The sequence below is a fragment of the Oncorhynchus masou genome, chromosome 31, assembly GCF_036934945.1.
Source record: "Oncorhynchus masou masou isolate Uvic2021 chromosome 31, UVic_Omas_1.1, whole genome shotgun sequence".
NCBI classification, from domain to species: domain Eukaryota; kingdom Metazoa; phylum Chordata; class Actinopteri; order Salmoniformes; family Salmonidae; genus Oncorhynchus; species Oncorhynchus masou.
In genome coordinates, this window is record NC_088242.1 from 4,012,046 (window position 1) to 4,032,440 (window position 20,395).

General features: G+C 42.3%; 1 protein-coding gene across 2 annotated transcripts in view; it reads right to left on the bottom strand.

Annotated features, from left to right (window-relative positions):
• The window catches only part of parga (poly (ADP-ribose) glycohydrolase a), a 120,797-nt gene extending 115,864 nt beyond the window's left edge, over nucleotides 1-4,933 (bottom strand). The window contains exons 1-4 of one of the 2 annotated variants that reach the window (XM_064949985.1): nucleotides 4,886-4,933; nucleotides 4,520-4,606; nucleotides 4,252-4,358; nucleotides 3,054-4,041 (exon numbers count right to left, since the gene is read on the bottom strand). In XM_064949985.1, the coding sequence (XP_064806057.1) occupies nucleotides 3,054-4,041; nucleotides 4,252-4,357 (1,094 nt within the window). In that variant the 5' untranslated portion in view covers nucleotide 4,358; nucleotides 4,520-4,606; nucleotides 4,886-4,933. Of the gene's footprint in view, nucleotides 1-3,053; nucleotides 4,042-4,251; nucleotides 4,359-4,519 lie in introns of both variants that reach the window. The other variant, XM_064949984.1, reaches the window with a different exon arrangement.
• Nucleotides 4,934-20,395: the final 15,462 nt, after the last annotated feature.

The window sequence follows — 20,395 nt, forward strand, 5'->3', positions numbered from 1 at the left end:
TGTACGGACAGGAAGACACTGACTTGATCTCTGTAACGACAGGAAGACATTGACTTGATCTCTGTACGGACAAGAAGACATTGACTTGATCTCTGTACGGACAGGAAGACACTGACTTGATCTCTGTACGGACAGGAAGACACTGACTTGATCTCTGTACGGACAGGAAGACACTGACTTGATCTCTGTACGGACAGGAAGACATTGACTTGATCTCTGTACAGACAGGAAGACACTGACTTGATCTCTGTACGGACAGGAAGACATTGACTTGATCTCTGTACGGACAGGAAGACATTGACTTGATCTCTGTACAGACAGGAAGACACTGACTTGATCTCTGTACGGACAGGAAGACATTGACTTGATCTCTGTACGGACAGGAAGACACTGACTTGATCTCTGTACAGACAGGAAGACACTGACTTGACAGGAAGACACTGACTTGATCTCTGTACGGACAGGAAGACATTGACTTGATCTCTGTACAGACAGGAAGACACTGACTTGATCTCTGTACGGACAGGAAGACACTGACTTGATCTCTGTACGGACAGGAAGACACTGACTTGATCTCTGTACGGACAGGAAGACATTGACTTGACCTCTGTACGGACAGGAAGACATTGACTTGACCTCTGTACGGACAGGAAGACACTGACTTGATCTCTGTACGGACAGGAAGACATTGACTTGATCTCTGTACGGACAGGAAGACATTGACTTGATCTCTGTACGGACAGGAAGACATTGATTCTTCTGTTGCCATATTTTCTCAACCACTTGGTGAGTCACAACAGCCACCCCGGAGAAGAGCATGTTTCTCTGACAGTAAACAGGAACACAAATAACCGTCACGATAAAAACTAACCACAAATTAAAACAGCATGAATAACATTCAAATTCGGCGAGGTGTTCTAAATTGGTCAGTAGCCTAATAGTGAAAAAAACCCATAAAGAAGCTTCACAGCTTGTCCCTGAAACAACTTTATTGGTGGAAAATACTTATTCAAAAAGGTGAACCAAGAGAAAGGAGCATTCTGAGCCGGACACAGACTCATATCCTTACAGATCTTTGTTTACAACCCTAACAGTAGTAACCTACTTTAATTACTTACACACTAACTAACTTTTTGTTTTAAAGTCTGAAGTGAAGTATATATATTTGTGTGTGGATTCCTCATGTCTCGCTCAATGATTTAGATGCACTATTGTAAAGTGGCTGTTCCACTGGATGTCAAATCGGATGTAAGTCGCTCTGGATAAGAGCGTCTGCTTATATTTAAATGTAAATGTAAAAGTATAGCACCTATAAATATTTGTGACCAGATTCACCTGTCTCGCTCATTGGCCGGTCCAAATCGGATGTTCGGTATTATATTTATTGAATGTAAATATAGCACCTATAAACTTTTTACTGTTCACTGGTACCTGGTTGTCTAGGTCAGTGATTGGTTTTTACTGTTCACTGGTACCTGGTTGTCTAGGTCAGTGATTAGTTAGGAACTCCTCTCACCTGGTTGTCTAGGTCAGTGATTAGTTAGGTAGGAACTCCCCTCACCTGGTTGTCTAGGTCAGTGATAAGTTAGGTAGGAACTCCTCTCACCTGGTTGTCTAGGTCAGTGATTAGTAAATGCAAATGAATCATATAAATACAAATGTTGTATTAGACCTGACATGTTGTGTGTGTATGTACTGACATGTTGGCTGTGTGTGATGTTTTAAATGCATTTCAGTCCGTGACTAATAATGTTCTGTACTATGTCTTATGTCATGGTTCATGTGGACCCCAGGAAGAGTTGTTGATGTGGATCCTAATAAATACACACACAAAAATGGCCAATTTGGATGCACTCAATTAGCTTCCTTCCTTCAGAGATCAAATTGTATTTTCCACAAATGAGTGTTGCAGGAATGCAAGTCTGATCTGTTTCTAACAACAAATGTTTCCAGAACAATCTGAGACGGTGGGTGTTAAAATCCTCTTGTACTTTTTGAGGTGGAACGACCCAGGACAAAGAATTCTCAGCTCTCAAAAACTGTCCTCACCTGCTGGGACCCCCACTGTCCTCACCTGCTGGGACACCCACTGTCCTCACCTGCTGGGACACCCACTGTCCTCACCTGCTGGGACCCCCACTGTCCTCACTGTCACCCACTGTCCTCACCTGCTGGGACACCCACTGTCCTCACCTGCTGGGACCCCCACTGCCCTCACCTGCTGGGACCTGCCTCACCTGGGGACACCCCACTGTCCTCACCTGCTGGGACACCCACTGTCCTCACCTGCTGGGACACCCACTGTCCTCACCTGCTGGGACACCCACTGTCCTCACCTGCTGGGACACCCACTGTCCTCACCTGCTGGGACACCCACTGTCCTCACCTGCTGGGACACCCACTGTCCTCACCTGCTGGGACCCCCACTGTCCTCACCTGCTGGGACACCCACTGTCCTCACCTGCTGGGACACCCACTGTCCTCACCTGCTGGGACACCCACTGTCCTCACCTGCTGGGACCCCCACTGTCCTCACCTGCTGGGACCCCCACTGTCCTCACCTGCTGGGACACCCACTGTCCTCACCTGCTGGGACACCCACTGTCCTCACCTGCTGGGACACCCACTGCCCTCACCTGCTGGGACCCCCACCTGCTGGGACCCCCACCTGCTGGGACCCCCACCTGCTGGGACCCCCACTGCCCTCACCTGCTGGGACCCCCACTGCCCTCACCTGCTGGGACCCCCACTGTCCTCACCTGCTGGGACCCCCACTGTCCTCACCTGCCGGTACCCCCACTGTCCTCACCTGCTGGTACCCCCACTGTCCTCACCTGCTGGTACCCCCACTGTCCTATCAACCAACATTTGTAATGAAGCCTATACCCGACATGTAATAGAGGATGCTTAGACTATATAATCTTGAGATATGACCGTGAATCTAAGACGTGACGTAATTTTGCTCTCTTGCATATTTGAATGTAAAACACGTGAACCCAGAATTCTGTATATAAATGGGTTACTTCCACAGCACCAGGTATTCAATACTGTACCTTGTGGATGGGGCGAAGAAGTCTGTTATTTTTCCTTGGCCCTTGGAGGAGGATCTTTCTGTGTCCTGCTGCTTGTCCAGATGCCTGTTGATCTTGCTCACGGTCTCCTCCATTTGCTCATCACTGTTCCCTTTAGGATCTGTGGAGACTTCCGAGACCGCCTTGTGATCCGTGGGCACTTCCGAGACCGGCTTGTGATCCGTGGGCACTTCCGAGACCGGCTTGTGATCCTTGGGCACTTCCGAGACCGGCTTGTGATCCTTGGGCACTTCCGAGACCGGCTTGTGATCTGTGGAGACTTCCGAGACCGGCTTGTGATCTGTGGAGACTTCCGAGACCAGCTTGTGATCTGTGGAGACTTCTGAGACCGGCTTGTGATCTGTGGAGACTTCCGAGACCGGCTTGTGATCTGTGGAGACTTCCGAGACCGGCTTGTGATCTGTGGAGACTTCTGAGACCGGCTTGTGATCTGTGGAGACTTCCGAGACCAGCTTGTGATCTGTGGAGACTTCCGAGACCGGCCTGTGATCTGTGGAGACTTCCGAGACAGGCCTGTGATCTGTGGTGATTTGCGAGACGGGATTGTGATCTGTGGTGATTTGCGAGACGGGTTTGTGATCCTTTAAGTTGTCAGATGGTGTTAAGGGCGCTGTCTCGTCATCCTCCGGGTCTATAATACTAGAGACAACAGGTTCCTCAGAGTCTGAACTGTGGGTCTGGGCCTCGGTCTCTGTCTCCATGAACTGGATCTTGTGACTGCAGCCAGACTCGGAGCTGTCTGGACTCACCATCTCTACATCCTCCGGTTGTGGTTCAGCAGCTTCACACATGTCAGAAGCTGGGCTTGTGGTGCTTTGGGGACGTTCCAACGGCCACTTATCAGGGTTATTCTGTTGGGACTTGGGATTGTTTTTCTGACTAAGAGATGTTGCTTTGGCACTATGCTGCTGCCATTCCATTGCGTGTAGACTTGCCTCTTTGGAACTTGCTAATGGAGAGGACACAAAAGACAACAGAATGAGAATCAACTTGGATCATAATTAACTTGACTGGTAAGTCATAGTGAGTGTAGCCTATAGGCCTACCGTAAAAACACATCAGAAAATCAAACAACTCAAAAAAAAATGGAACTGAAGAAAAATCCACAATCAGATTACACAGAGGATCATTTAATATTCCCTTGCTCAGGGAGTGTTACCTTTAAAAGCCGATGAAAGAGGGCTCCTTGAACCGATAGGTGCTTGGAGGCCAAATTCAACCCGCAGTCTCTTTTTAGCAGGCTCCAAGTCTGACAGCGCAGTCATGCTTCAAGATAGAGAAAGAGCACCATAATAACGTTAGCATCCCTAGAATAGATGGGACGTGTGTTGATAAACCATCTAGCTAACGTTAGCCATTTCACACGCCACAAGCATTTGATTGTCTATAGTTCATGCAAAATAAAGTGAATCGTTATGCATACTCACAATACAACCTCATTCAGTAATACCACCGATGCGTTTTGGTAACGATGGTTCCAGAATGGTTTCACACGGAGTCCTCTCCTCAGCAGGCTAGTGAAAAATATCATACGGCTTGCAAACATACGACAGTGGATCTATAGCTAGTTTAACAACACAAAATACATTTTGGCATGTACAGCCAGCAGTGACCAAGGTCTAGCTAATTCGTAAAGGTTAGCTAGACACAATTCGCTTCACAGTTTTACGTTGTTGTCATGAGCGTTTTTACTTGGTACAATTTGTTGTTGTGTTTTTTTTACAGCTGATGTGAGGTGAGGTTAACTCTTAAATCAAAGATATTACATAAATACGGTTTCGACTGTAACGTACCACAAAACAGACACGTCATCGTCTCAGCAACAAAACAAAATCACTTCCGGGTCACAGATATTTTTTTTTTACGTTTCAAAATGTCCCCCACGTTATATTCGAAGAGTGTCAAAAATACAGTACTTATTCATAATACAGTGCCTTCAGAAAGTGTTAACACTCCTGGATTTTTTCGGCATTATCTTGGGTTACAACCTGCATTTAATATGGATTTTTTAAATTAGTATTCAAGTATTCAAACCCTTAGTTATGGAAAGCCTAAATACGTTCAGGAGTAAAAATGTGCTTAATTAACAAAGTATAATAATAAATTGCATGGACTCTGTGTGCAAAAAAAGTGTTTAAATTATTTTTGATTGACTAACTTATCTCTGTACCCACACATACAATTATATGTACGGTCCCTCAGTTGAGCAGTGAATTTCAACCACAAAGATCATGTTTTTTTTTCAATGCCTCGTAAAGAAGGGCACCTATTGGTAGACATTGAATATCCCTTTGAGCATGGTGAAGTTATTAATTACACTTTGGATGGTGTAACAATACACCCAGTCACTACAAAGATACAGGCGTCATTCCTAACTCAGTTGCAGCAGAGGAAGGAAACCGCTCAGGGATTTCACCATGTGGCCAATCTAAGTAACATAATTTCGCCCGTGCGTCAATCTAAGTAACATAATGAAAAAAATCACCATCAAAATCTGTCAGTTTAAGCTAGAGATATCTGATACGGGCTGCATCTCAATCCCCCACATTTTCCTATGTTGGCCTTCCGCATCTGAAGAAATGTGGCTTGTCACCTAAAACCCCCACAAACTTTTACAGATGCACAATTGAGAGCATCCTGTCGGGCTGTATCACTGCCTGGTACGGAAACTGCTCCGCCCACAACCGCAAGGCTCTCCAGAGGGTGGTGCGGTCTCTACGACGCCCGTGACAGAGGGGGTCAAATACTTATTTCCCTCATTAAAATGCAAATCAATTTATAACATTTTTGACATGCGTTTTTCAGGATTTTGTTGTTGTTATTCTGTCTCTCACTGTTCAAATAAACCTACCATTAAAATTATAGACGGATCATTTCTTTGTCAGTGGGCAAACGTACAAAATCAGCAGGGGATCAAATACTTTTTTTTCCCTCACTGTATCTAGATATAGCCTTCATATAAGTTACATGGCATTTACTTGAAAACAAAAATACATTTTAGAAACTAGATATAAACAGACATTGCCTTCTGTGTATTAGTGAACAGCAGCCTTGTGTTTCCCTGCCAATTAGCAAACAGCTGTTTCCCAGTCAATGTGTATGTCGCTAAGGTGTTGTTGGGACCGCTTGGGTAAGAGAGCGCTGCGGTAGAACAGTTTGTGGGAACATTTCTCGCTGTGGGACTGCAGATACGTCTCAAAATTAAAGTACAGGCAACAAACTGTTATTATTTATTTACTGCGCACAAAGGTGATGTTGCCCTGCTCAGATGTTGCAAGGATCAGCCAATGGTTGCGTGCCACGTCATCAACGGCACCAGATTATGCGGTTAGTAAAAACAGAACAGAACATAGTGTAGAAGCCTATCACCTATTTCTGTAGCACAATGCAGCTTGATGTACCAGTACACCCCCTGGACAGGACACTATTCTATGTCCTCAGTACACCCCCTGGACAGGACACCAGTCTATCTCCTCAGTACACCCCCTGGACAGGACACTAGTCTATCACAGGGCCTTACCCCCAATCTATCTCCTTATTGCTGAGTGCCAAGCAGAGATACACCCAGTTCCATTTTCACAGTCTTTGGTAGGACTCGGCCAGGGATTGAACTCACAACCTTCCAATCTCAGGGTGGACACTGTATCTGATGCTTTCTGGTCAGTGAAACAGCACCTCTCTGTCTCAGTATGTATAGACCATGTATCTGATGCTGTCTGGACAGTGAAACAGCACCCCCTCTGTCTCAGTATGTGTAGACCATGTATCTGATGCTGTCTGGACAGTGAAACAGCACCTCTCTGTCTCAGTATGTGTAGACCATGTATCTGATGCTTTCTGGTCAGTGAAACAGCACCTCTCTGTCTCAGTATGTATAGACCATGTATCTGATGCTGTCTGGACAGTGAAACAGCACCCCCTCTGTCTCAGTATGTGTAGACCATGTATCTGATGCTGTCTGGACAGTGAAACAGCACCTCTCTGTCTCAGTATGTGTAGACCATGTATCTGATGCTGTCTGTACAGTGAAACAATATCCCTTTTTTGATGTACAGATAACGAGTAGCTGTTCTAGTCTCATCTGTGAGTTAAAACAGGGCCCGGGGATACAATTATGGTATGGTAATTACAGTAATCAGACAAATCACTTACTTTGAACTAAAACGGAATCTCATACCGAACACTACAACCACTTTGACCACTGGATTTGCGCGTTGACAAGTCAATTGAGTCAATCGAGTCGACCTCAATGGCTAGTTGTCAAGTCGCTGTGCCCGACTCGGTGCTCTTTGTAGATGGGTAAATAAACCGCTGTGCCCGACTCGGTGCCCTTTGTAGATGGGTAAATAAACCGCTGTGCCCGACTCGGTGCCCTTTGTAGATGGGTAAATAATTCTCTGTGCCCGACTCGGTGCCCTTTGTAGATGGCTAAATAAACCAGTTGAATCTATGCTGAAATTAAGAATGTTTCATTTGACAGAAAAAAACATCGACTCTTTTAGGGAACCACAACCCATTGGAACCTCCTTAGGTTATTTTTTGTGTTTGTGTTTGTGTTTATTTGCAAATTAACACTGGGAGGTTTGTTCCCGAGATGAAGAAAGAAGCATGTTATGCCAATTCCCATCAACTGGAATGAGGATATCAATTCCAACTCCGCCTTATCTCAGTTCACTGGTCACGATGGCAACACCCATCCGTAGCACGCGCTCCAGCAGGTGTATCTCACTGATCATCCCTAAAGCCAACACCTCATTCGGCCGCCTTTCGTTCCAGTACTCTGCTGCCTGTGACTGGAACGAATTGCAAAAATCGCTGAAGTTGGAGACCTTTATCTCCCTCACCAACTTCAAACATCAGCTATCTGAGCAGCTAACCGATCGCTGCAGCTGTACATAATCTATTGGTAAATAGCCCACCCATTTTCACCTACCTCATCCCCACAGTTTTTATTTATTTACTTTTCTGCTCTTTTGCACACCAATATCTCTACCTGTACATGATCATTTATCAATCCAGTGTTAATCTGCAATATTGTAATTATTCGCCTACCTCCTCATGCCTTTTGCACACATTGTATATAGACTCCCCTTTTTTTCTACTGTGTTATTGACTTGTTAATTGTTTACTCCATGTGTAACTCTGTGTTGTCTGTTCACACTGCTATGCTTTATCTTGGCCAGGTCGCAGTTGTAAATGAGAACTTGTTCTCAACTAGCCTACCTGGTTAAATAAAGGTGAAATAAATAAAAATAAATAAAAAAATTGAGGGACTGGACTTTTAGTCGGTGTATATTACCGACGCAATATCGACATCTAGTGGTAGGATCTTATAATTGCATAGAGAATGTCTGTTTGACAGTGACCCTTTAATTCATTAAACAGTATGTTGTATAAAAACATTGAACCTGCAGTATATAACCTAAACATGATGGCATTGAGACTGTACAGTAGCTCAGCGCTTGGTGGCATATTTTCCAAGTAGCAGCATTGTGCTGAGTGAGATAGTGACCTTTGATTTCACTGAGGGCGAACCAACCTTTACTCTGCAGGAGAATAATCTCTGTCTCATTTTGTGGCATTGGTGCCAAAGGAAATAATTTTCAGTCTTGAGTTAGCTACCTCTTCCCATGAAGGACCTTAAACGGCAGGCTGTACAGGGCATTCGGAAGGTACTCAGACCCCTTGACTTTTTCCACATTTTGTTACATTGCAGCCTTATTCTAAAATTGATTAAATCATTTAAAATTCTCATCAATCTACACACAATACCCCGTAATGACAAATTGAAAACATGTTTTTAGATTTTTTTTTGCAAATGTATAAATTATAAGAAACAGAAATACCATATTTACATTTGCTTTGACGATTCGAAATTGAGCTCAGGTGCATCCTGTTTCCATTGATCAACTTGATTGGAGTCCACCTGTGGTATATTCAATTGATTGGACATGATTTGGAAAGGCACACACCTGTCTATATAAGGTCCCACAGTTGACAGTACATGTCACAGCAAAAACCAAGCCATGAGGTTGAATGAATTGTCCGTAGAGCTCCGAGACAGGATGGTGTCGAGGCACAGATCTGGGGAATGGTACCTAAACATTTCTGCAACATTGAAGGTACCCAAGAACACAGTGGCCTCCATCATTCTTAAATATAAGAAGTTTGGAACCACCAAGATTCTTCCTAGTTCTAGTGTTTGGTTTGAGATTATCTTTTAGTTCAAAGTAAGTGATTTGTCTGATTACTGTAATTACCATACCATAACTATAACCTCAGGCCCTGTTTTAACTCGCACATGAGACGAGAACAGCTACTCACTATCTGTACATCAAAAAATAAACAACACCTGGGGCTAATCTAGGCTAATCTAGCTAATCTAGCTAATCTAGAACATGTTTTTATTTTACCTCAGTTTACCCAGAGTCAGCGGACCTACTGTTAATAAAAATAAATAAAGCAAAACTGTCTGGCCAATCTGAGAAAAGCCTTGGTCAGGGAGGTGACCAATAACCCCATGGTCACTTTGACAGAGCTCCATATTTCCTCAGGGGAGTTGAGGAACCTTCCAGAAGGACAACCATCTCTACAGCACTCCACCAATCAGGCCTGTATGGTAGAGTGGCCAGACGGAAGCCACTCCTCATTAAAAGGCACATGACAGCCCTCTTGGAAAATGCCAATAGACACCTAAAAGACTAAACAAGATTCTCTGGTCTGATGAAACCAAGATTGAACTCTTTGGTTCTGAATGCCAAGAATCACATCTGGAGGAAACCTGGAACCATCCCCAAGGTGAAGCATGGTGGTGGCAGCATCCCTACGGTGAAGCATGATGGTGGCAGCATCATGCTGTGGGGATGTTTTTCAGCAGCAGGGAGACAAGTCAGGATTGAGGGAAAGAGGAACAGAGCAAAGTACAGAGATCCTTGATGAAAATCTGCTCCAGAGTGCTCAGGACCTCAGACTGGGGTGAAGGTTCACCTTCCAACATGACAACGACCATAAGCACAGAGCCATGACAATGCAAGAGAGGCTTCGGGACAAGTCTCTGAATGTTCTTGAGTGGCCCAGCCAGAGCCTGGACCTGAACCCGATCAAACATCTCTGGAGAGACCTGAAAATGGCTATGCAACGACGCTCACAATCCATCCCGAAGAGCTTGAAAGGATCTGCAGAGAAGAATGGGAGAAACTCCCCAAATACAGGTGTGACAAGCTTCTAGCGTCATACCAAACAAGACTCAAAGCTGTAATCGCTGCCAAAGGTGCTTCAACAAAGTACTGAGTAACGGGTCTGAATACCTATGTAAATGTGATAATTATTTTTTTCATTTTTAATTATTTATAAATGATGGGGTATTGTGTGTAGCTTGATGAGGAACATCAGTTTTATTTAAACCGTTTTAGAATAAGGCTGTAACATCACAAACTGTGGAAAAAGTCAAGGGTTCTGAATACTTTCTGAATGCACTGTACATTCTAATCACAGGAGGTTGGTGGCACCTTAATTGGGGAGGACGGCTCGTGGTAATGGCGGAATATGTGAAGTGGTATCAAACACATGGTTTCTATGGTTTCCATGGTTTCTATGGTTTCCATGTGTTTGTTGCCATTCCATTCACTCCGTTCCAGCCATTATTATGAGACGTCCTCCCATCTGCAGCCCCCACTGATTAATTTATACATTTGTTTTGTCTTATTGTTTATTTGTTGTTCTTGTGTGTATTTTTTTTATCTGACTTAGTCTTGATTCTGTTTGAAGACATGTGTGTATTTCTTTCCTTTTTGTACATTAAATGCTGCATTGTTGAGGAAGAGCATTTCACTGTACTGTTAAAGGCCCAGTGCAGTCAAAAATGTGATTTCCCTAAGTTTTATACATATTTACAACAGTGGTGCCTTTTAGATAAGGGAGGAGGATTTTTAAAGGATTTTTAAAAATATTTATTTTTATGAAGATGGCCTTATTTTCATTACAGCATATTGGATGACTGTCATTCATATTCCATTCACCCAGTTCAATGTAACAGTGATGGGTTTAGGTTACTGTCATTCACCCAGTTCAATGTAACAGTGACAGGTTTAGGTTACTGTCATTCATATTCACCCAGTTCAATGTAACAGTTTACATTCATATTCACCCAGTTCAATGTTTTTAGGTTACTGTCATTCATATTCCATTCACCCAGTTCAATGTAACAGTGATGGGTTTAGGTTACTGTCATTCATATTCACCCAGTTCAATGTAACAGTGACAGTTCAATGTAACAGTTTTAGGTTACTTTAGTCATTCATATTCACCCAGTTCAATGTAACAGTGACAGGTTTAGGTTACTGTCATTCATATTCACCCAGTTCAATGTAACAGTGACAGGTTTAGGTTTAGGTTACTGTCATTCATATTCACCCAGTTCAATGTAACAGTTTAGACAGTTTCATATTCACCCAGTTCAATGTAACAGTGACAGGTTTAGGTTACTGTCGTTCATATTCCCCAGTTCAATGTAACAGTGACAGGTTTAGGTTACTGTCATTCATATTCACCCAGTTCAATGTAACAGTGACAGGTTTAGGTTACTGTCATATTCACCCAATGTAACAGTGACAATTCATATTCACCCAGTTCAATGTAACAGTGACAGGTTTAGGTTACTGTTCATTAACATGATTTATTAATTCACAGTTCAATGTAACAGTGATGGGTTTAGGTTACTGTCATTCATATTCACCCAGTTCAATGTAACAGTGACAGGTTTAGGTTACTGTCATTCATATTCACGCAGTTCAATGTAACAGTGACAGGTTTAGGTTACTGTCATTCATATTCACCCAGTTCAATGTAACAGTGATGGGTTTAGGTTACTGTCATTCATATTCACCCAGTTCAATGTAACAGTGACCGTTCAATGTTTAGTTTAGTTACTGTCATTCATATTCACCCAGTTCAATGTAACAGTGACAGGTAACAGTGATTAGGTAACAGTGATATGTTTAGGTTACAATGTTACTACATGATACTGTAATTTTCCATGTACCCATCATGAGGTTGCTACAACCTAGCCTATGAAGGAAAGATTACAATGTAGGTTGAGTGAACAAAAAAATATAGTGTATAGGACTACTACAATCTCTCTCTCTCTCGCTTCTCCTTAATTTTGGAATAAATACATTTGTGAACTGTTCAACTATTGTCTTTGTCTTTGAGTCAACTACTCACCACATGTTATGCACTGCAGTGCTAGCTAGCTGTAGCTTATGCTTTCAGTACTAGATTCATTCTCTGATCGTTTGATTGGATGGACAACATGTCAGTTCAGGTTGCAAGAGCTCTGATAGGTTGGAGGACATCCTCTGGAAGTTGTGAGCCTCCTAGGTTTTGTATTGATGTCAATGTACCCAGAGGAGGACGGAAGCTAGCTGTCCTCTGGCTACACCACGGTGCTACCCTACAGAGTGCTGATGAGGCTACTGTTGACCTTCATTGCAAAACAGTGTTTTATTCAATTATTGGTGATGTGAATATATTTTGTTAGTTTTATCTAAAAAGGATAACTTTAATGTTTCACTATTTTTATTTTTAATGAAATTCACTGAGGAGGATGGTCCTCCCCTTCCTCCTCTGAGGAGCCTCCACTGATTTACACACTATGCAGTAAATTAGCTAATTGACCAATAAGAAGGGAGTTCTAGACCTTTCTGCCAATAACATCTAGTTTTCAGTTTTCCCCTCCCCACTCAAACCACTCCCAGAAAGTCCTTTCTTGAAAAATGATTCTTCCCTAAGAAGCTATTTTTGTTTCTTCTTGACCTTTTCGGTTGAAATCAATCACAGTAAGATACTTATTGTTACCCAGGAAGTAATTCATATTGATATAAAACATGTCTGAAATGGACCGTTAACACATGCTGTATCCTGTCCGCACGTGACAAATAAAATTTGATTTGATTTTAAGGACACCTACATTAATAATTGGTATACGGTATACTGTAATAGTAGCCTTAAGAAATCAAGATTTTGTGTTGGACAGTCCTGAAGACGGGTATGGACACAGATGCCAACCCAACAGGCCATCACCCTAACAGAAGGCCTGATCCCTTCTCATCCTTCTCTCTGGATAGTTTGGGATATGCCAGGTCCCCCCACCCTCATCTAAATACAAAAACGTAACACCCTTCCCCTCTAACTTGGGTTCAGGATTTACTGTGGCCATATTGCTCACGGTGTGGGGGATACTTCTGTACCCTCTCTATCTCTCTCGCTGTGTGGGTTTTAAAGTCTACTAGAAATGATCTGACCATTGTTCATTCTGGAAGATCTATAAATATAAATGAAGAGTTTCATTTAAATTTTTTTGCATATATCTATTCTCTGAAATGTCGGTAAAATGGACATGAATTTAAAAAACGCATCATGTGTGTAACGGCCGTTGGTGGAAGAAGGACCAAAGCGCAGCGACGTCCGTGTTCGGCATTTTATTAAATAGAACTGAACACTAAATAACAAAAGGCACAACCGAAACAGCGCCGTCAGGTGCAAACCACACTAAACAGAAAATAACTACCCACAAAACCCATGTGGGCGAGAGCTACCTAAGTATGGTTCTCAATCAGAGACAACGACAGACAGCTGGCTCTGATTGAGAACCCTACCCGGCCAAACACAGAAATCCAAAACATAGAAAATGAACATAGAACGTCCACCCTAGTCACACCCTGGCCTAACCAAAATAGAGAATAAAAAGCCTCTCTATGGCCAGGGCGTGACAATGTGATTTGAAGATAGTGCTATTATTTTTGTTAATCTTGCCATGATATGGGCTATTTAAAAGAGAGACATGATTTTGTTTGAAATATATTGCAAGTTAATTTTATTTAGAGAAACAAATAATCATGTTTTGTTCCAAAGAGTTAGCTAGGCTAAATATTCACCCTAAACAACAGACCTCCAATAGAAAGAGTTAACCGATCGGGGTTTAAACAATTACATTAAATAAAGTTTCAACACATAAATAAATACATATTAAAATAATCCTTTAAAAAAAACTAGTTTGTGCAAATATCACATAGCCGATGTATTGTATCCAGAGAGTGAACAGTGTTTAACATGTGGACATTTAAGCAACTTTTAAACATTTTTGAATGGGTTTTTAGAGTTCCTTTCATTTATGATAAGTCAAGGGAAGCTTTATGAGTTTGATTAGTTAGGAAAGGATTTAAGGAAAAATAAGGATGTTGAAAGTCTGTCACAATTAATTTGCCAGTCAAGGATGGATGAATTCTAATTGTCATAGTGACACAACTGACTGGTTGCCACCTCCGAATGTCTGCAGCCAGTAGTAGGTTTTGAATATATTCCAAAGTGTGGAAAAAAGTTAGAGAAACCTAACTTATGATTGAACAAACAGATATAATTAAAATGATTTGCTGAATGACTCAATCTTGCGCCAGCTTCATAAACCATATGGAACGTTCCATCCATAACAACAGTGGATATAGCCAGAGACATGCATTTGTTTGTGGGTCCAACTTCTAGAATTGTTTATGTTGTTCTAATTCTAATAATCATTCACATAGCATTTATTTTTGTTGAAATATTCCCCATGTAATGTTGATGGGATGCCATAGAGTTTTGAAGTGTCATGTAAATGCATCATAATGCTCATTGTGTTAATTAACTGGAGCCAACATGGCTGCCATATAATGTTATAGTGTCATGTAAAAAGGCACTTAAAGAGAGAGAGGCACAAAAAAATGGCTGACCAACTTGACAAGAGGCCATCCCACTGCGCAAAAAAATATATGCTATATGAATCCTCCTCTGAGGAGCCTCCACTGATTTACACACTATGCAGTAAATTAGCTAATTGACCAATAAGAAAGGGAGTTCTAGACCTTTCTGCCAATAACATCTAGTTTTCAGTTTCCCCTCCCCACTCAAACCACTCCCAGAAAGTCCTTGCAAAAAATTATTTATTGAAAAATGATTTTTCCCTAAGAAGCTATTTTTGTTTCTTCTTGACCTTTTTGGTTGAAATCAATCACAGTAAGATACTTATTGTTACCCAGGAAGTAATTCATATTGATATAAAACATATCTGAAATGGACCTTTAACACATGCTGTATTCTGTCCGCACGTGTCCCCCCCCCAAAAAAAAAATCTATGTTATGATGTTGAATCAATGTGGAAAATTAATTGATTTATTTAAAAAAGTCTTCAATTTAAGGGAATGTCTTTTTTTCATCCAACTTTGAACCTAAATCCAATGTCATGGAGACATTTTTTTGTTGATTTCAAGACTAATTCACATTAGCTGACAGTTAAAAACACATGTTAAACTGCAGCGGGCCCAGAACAGAGTGGCACAAAATGCTCTAATCAGTGGGCTAACTAATATAAATACTATGCATGTCTCTCTTGGCTAAGAATTTAGGAAAGACTGACTTGCATTGCTTCTTGTTTTTATAAGAAACATTAATGTGTTGGAAATTCCAAATGGTTTGCATTATCAACTTACATGCTTACCCATGCAATTGTTTTTTAGTAGCAACTATCTTGTCTCATCGCTTCAACTCCCGTACGGGCTCGGGAGAGACAAAGGTTGAAGGTAACCAAGCACAACCCAACCAAGTCGCACTGCTTCTTACCACAGCGCCATCCAACCCGGAGGCCAGCCACACCAATGTGTCGGAGGAAACACCGTGCACCTGGCAACCTTGGTTGGCATGCACTGTGCCCGTGCACGACGGAGGGTCGTGCACGCGCGCAGTGTCTCTGGTGGCGCAGCTGGCGCTGCAGTACAGCCCCCTTAGCCACTGCGCCACCCGGGAGGCCCTGCCCTCCGAATTGTTAAACAATAGCGTGACGATGCGGTACAGAGCTCTAATTTGGCCCCGGCATGCCTCTGGAGGCTCCGCAATTGCATCACACCCTCCGTACTGAAAGGCGCTGCATGGCCAATCCGCAATGTGCTTTGGCCGTGCCTCATTTATGGTGGTGATATGACCTCTGCAGGTCGGGACATTCATACTTCTTGTCTTATGCTTTGCGGAGCAGTGCAGAGCTGTTGTCAAGGAAGTGAGTTTGTGTTTATACAGGACCTCATGTCCTCCACCTACCGTCAACCAATCATGTCATTGTGGAGCTTTATGGAACCCTCTGCATTGTTACGTTTTTAAATGAATGTCGATTGTAAAGTATTTTGTGGTGCGTGTTGGACGCCAGTAAGACGAGCTGTCGCCATTGGCGTTAAATAGTGGGGATCCTAAAAAAATAATAATAATATGTAAATCAAAACTAGAAGTTGAACTGACGTCTGTGTCCAGTAGGATGTCAGACTCTTCTTGGTTCGTTTATTACCCCATTGGAAGTAATACTCTATGCTGATCATCCAGACAGACAGACAGACATATACACAGAACATTGTCTAATGTAAAATACTTTTGCTTTAGGCTGGTTAAGATTTATTTTTTGATTAATACGGGTTATGTCATTAACAAATACGACAAACAATGTGCGAACATTGCTGTGATTTACAACAATGCAGCAAAACTTTTCATGCTGCTACAAAATACAAAAAAGTTACATTTGTGTAAAACAAAAAAAACACCAGCAGGCTCAATCTGGGAACTAGCCTCCAGAATGGGCTGCTCTCAGCTCTCCGCAAAGCATTCTCCTGGAATGTTCTCCCCGTCCTCATCCTCTATCCTGCGCTCCGGATTGACAGCACGGCATTGCTACCCGAACACCCCTCACACCGAGCCGCGGAGAAGAACGATCCGCTCCGGAATAAACCTACCCTCCTTCACCGCGCGTGTACCCGTTATTCATTATCTGACTGCGACATCAGGCGGTCCTATTGCACATCCACTTCCTTGTCTTCCACAGCCAATAGTTTAGCGGTGATTCATAAAAAACACATCATCAAGCTAGGTTGCATGGAGTCTGTCACACTGAGGTGTATAGAAATCTGACAGCTGAGAGGGAAGTCGTGGGTTCAGCTACTAGCTCTGGGCTTGTTTTACTTTCTCATTCAGTTCCCCCGGTCCTACCAGAAGCTGTGAGTCTGGGGTTGCCACATTTAAAACAAAAACAGGAACTCCAAGTCCAATCACCACGGCACCCTGAGTAAAACTTAAAAAGAACTGGAAGACAGAGAGAAAGGTAAGACGTATTATTTTGGTGCTGGGGACCACTAGAATGAATATGTATGATAATCTCTGTCCGTGACTCCCGTGCTTTCACTGCATCACTGTCTGCGATATCTGACTGTCCAGGACATCTATGGATGCTTATTATAGGACTACAGTCAGCATCCCGACATACTGTATGAGAGCCGCTACAGATGTTGGGCTTAGCAGTATGCGCCTGTACCCTCTGCCTGGTACCGAAACATGTCAGACAAACGCACCATCATCACACTGCTGCAGTAGCCCACGTTTAGCACACACACACACACGCACACACACACATGCACGCACGCACGCACGCACGCACGCACGCACGCACGCACACACACACACACACACACACACACACACACACACACACACACACACACACACACACACACACACACACACACACACACACACACACACACACACACACACAGTGCGCTTGTGAACTTTAACAAAGCAGCTACTCTAGCCTTGTCCACTAGGCTGTGTATTTCTGCAAGTTCACCTGTTAGAATGAATGACATAGAGGTTTTACAAAGAAGGGCACCTATTGGTAGACAGGTAAAAATAAAATCAAAAGCAGACATTGAATATCCTTTAAGCATGGCAAAGTAATTAATTACACATTGGATGGTGCATCAATACACCCAGTCACTACAAAGATACAGGCGTCCTTCCTAACTCAGTTGCCTGAGATGAAGGAAACTGCTCAGGGATTTCACCATGAGGCCAATGGTGACTTTCAAACAGTTATAGAGTTTAATGGCTGTGATTAGAAACCTGAAGATGGATCAACAATATTTGAGTTACTCGACAATACTAACCCAACTGACTGAGTGAAAAGGAGGAAGCCTGTACAGAATACAAACATTCCAAAACATGCATCCTGTTTACAACAAGGTAGAATATGTTTTTCTCCCCAAAACATGCATCCTGTTTTTTAATATGGCACTAAAGTAATACTGAAAAAAATGTGGCAAAGCATTTAACTTTTTGTCCTGAATATAAAGTGTTATGTTTGGGGAAAATCCAATTCAACACATTACTGAGTAACACTCTTCATATTTTCAAAAGGTGGTGGCTGCATCATGTTATGGGTTTGCTTGTAATCATTAAGGACTGGGGAGTTTTTCAGGATAAAAATGAAACGGAGTGGAGGTAAGCACAGGCAAAATCCCAGAGGAAAACCTGTTTCAGTCTGCTTTCCACCAGACACTGGGAGATGAATTGACCTTTCATCAGGACAATAACCAAAAACACAAGGCCAAATCTACACTGGAGTTGCTTCCCAATAAACACTGAATGTTCCTGAGTGGCCGAGTTACAATTTTGACTTAAATCTGCTTGAAAATCTGTAGCAAGATGTGAAAATGGTTGTCTGACATTGATCAACAACCCATTGGACAGAATTTGAAGAATTTTGAAAAGAATAATGGGCAAATGTTGCACAATCCAGGTTTGCAAAGCTCTTGGAGATTTACCCAGAAAGACTCACAGCTGTAATCACTGCCAAAGGTGATTCTAACATGCAGGGGCGCAACTTTAGTTTAAGAAGTGGGGGGGGACATAACATATTTTTTTTTATCCAGTCGGAGAAACACTTCAAACAGCCTATCCGACCGCTCGGAGCCGTCCGCATGGCCTTAACATCACGCCTCGTTTTGTAGGAACATCTTCCTAATATTTAGTTGAAGTGGATTTAACAGGTAGCATCAATAAGAGATCATAGCTTTCTCCTGGATTCACCTGGTCAGTTTATACCATGGAAAGAGCAGGTGTTCTTAATGTTTTGTACACTCAGTGTATGTAATATATTGTCATAAATAATACAATTTTAAAGGCTAAGAAGGCTGGTGGAGTCATTCATAGAGGGTTCTAGGAAGAACCATATACCGGAGGCTCTCGGTAGAACCCTTCATAGACGGTTCTAGGAAGAACATTTAGATGATAAAATGGTTCTTGGTAGAACCCTTCATAGTGGTTTCTAGGTAGAACCATATACCGGAGGTTCTTCGAAGAATCCTGCATAGATGCGAAGGGTTCTACCCAGCACTAAAAAGGGTTACCCTGAGGGGACAAATTTGCACCTATTTTTCTAATAGTGTAGGTAGGTAGATAAGTAGGTAGGTAGGTAGCTAGGTAGGTAGATAAGTAGATAAGGGGGGGGGGGGGGTAGGTAGCTCGGTAACGTAGTCTATCATGGCATGAAGGAGAAATTGTAAACAGTTAGCCTATATTTAATTCGAACCCAATGTGTGGTAGCCTTTAATACTATTTTATAACTGATATACATTTTATGCTACATAGATATAGAAGCTAACAATAACTGTTATAAACCACAGTTTTTATGCGAGTAAGGCACACCGTTTATACGGCACCTGTGATGGAAACAGGAAGGTTCGGTACAATGTTATAAATGCAGACAACAGTTTTTGTGACAAAACTAACAGTAGAGTTGAAAGTGTGATGGAAACATTGAACATTAGATTTTTATTTGGTACATGAAAACTTAAGCAAACAAAGTACATTTTGTCATCATTTTGTGCACTGTCATCATTTTGTGCACTATGTCATCATTTTGTGCACTGTCATCATTTTGTGCACTGTCATCATTTTGTGCACTGTCATCATTTTGTGCACTGTCATCATTTTGTGCACTATGTCATCATTTTGTGCACTGTCATCATTTTGTGCACTGTCATCATTTTGTGCACTGTCATCATTTTGTGCACTGTGTCATCATTTTGTGCACTGTGTCATCATTTTGTGCACTGTGTCATCATTTTGTGCACTGTGTCATCATGTTGTGCACTGTCATCATGTTGTGCACTGTCATCATGTTGTGCACTATGTCATTATTTTGTGCACTATGTCATCATTTTGTGCACTGTGTCATCATTTTGTGCACAATGGCATCATTTTGTGCACAATGGCATCATTTTGTGCACTATGTCATCATTTTGTGCACTATGTCATCATGTTGTGCACTGTCATCATGTTGTGCACTGTCATCATTTTGTGCACTATGTCATCATTTTGTGCACTATGTCATCACTCCCTTTTTTTGTATCTGCAACAAGTCAGTTTGGTGGAAACACACCACTCGTGGGAAAATGTGC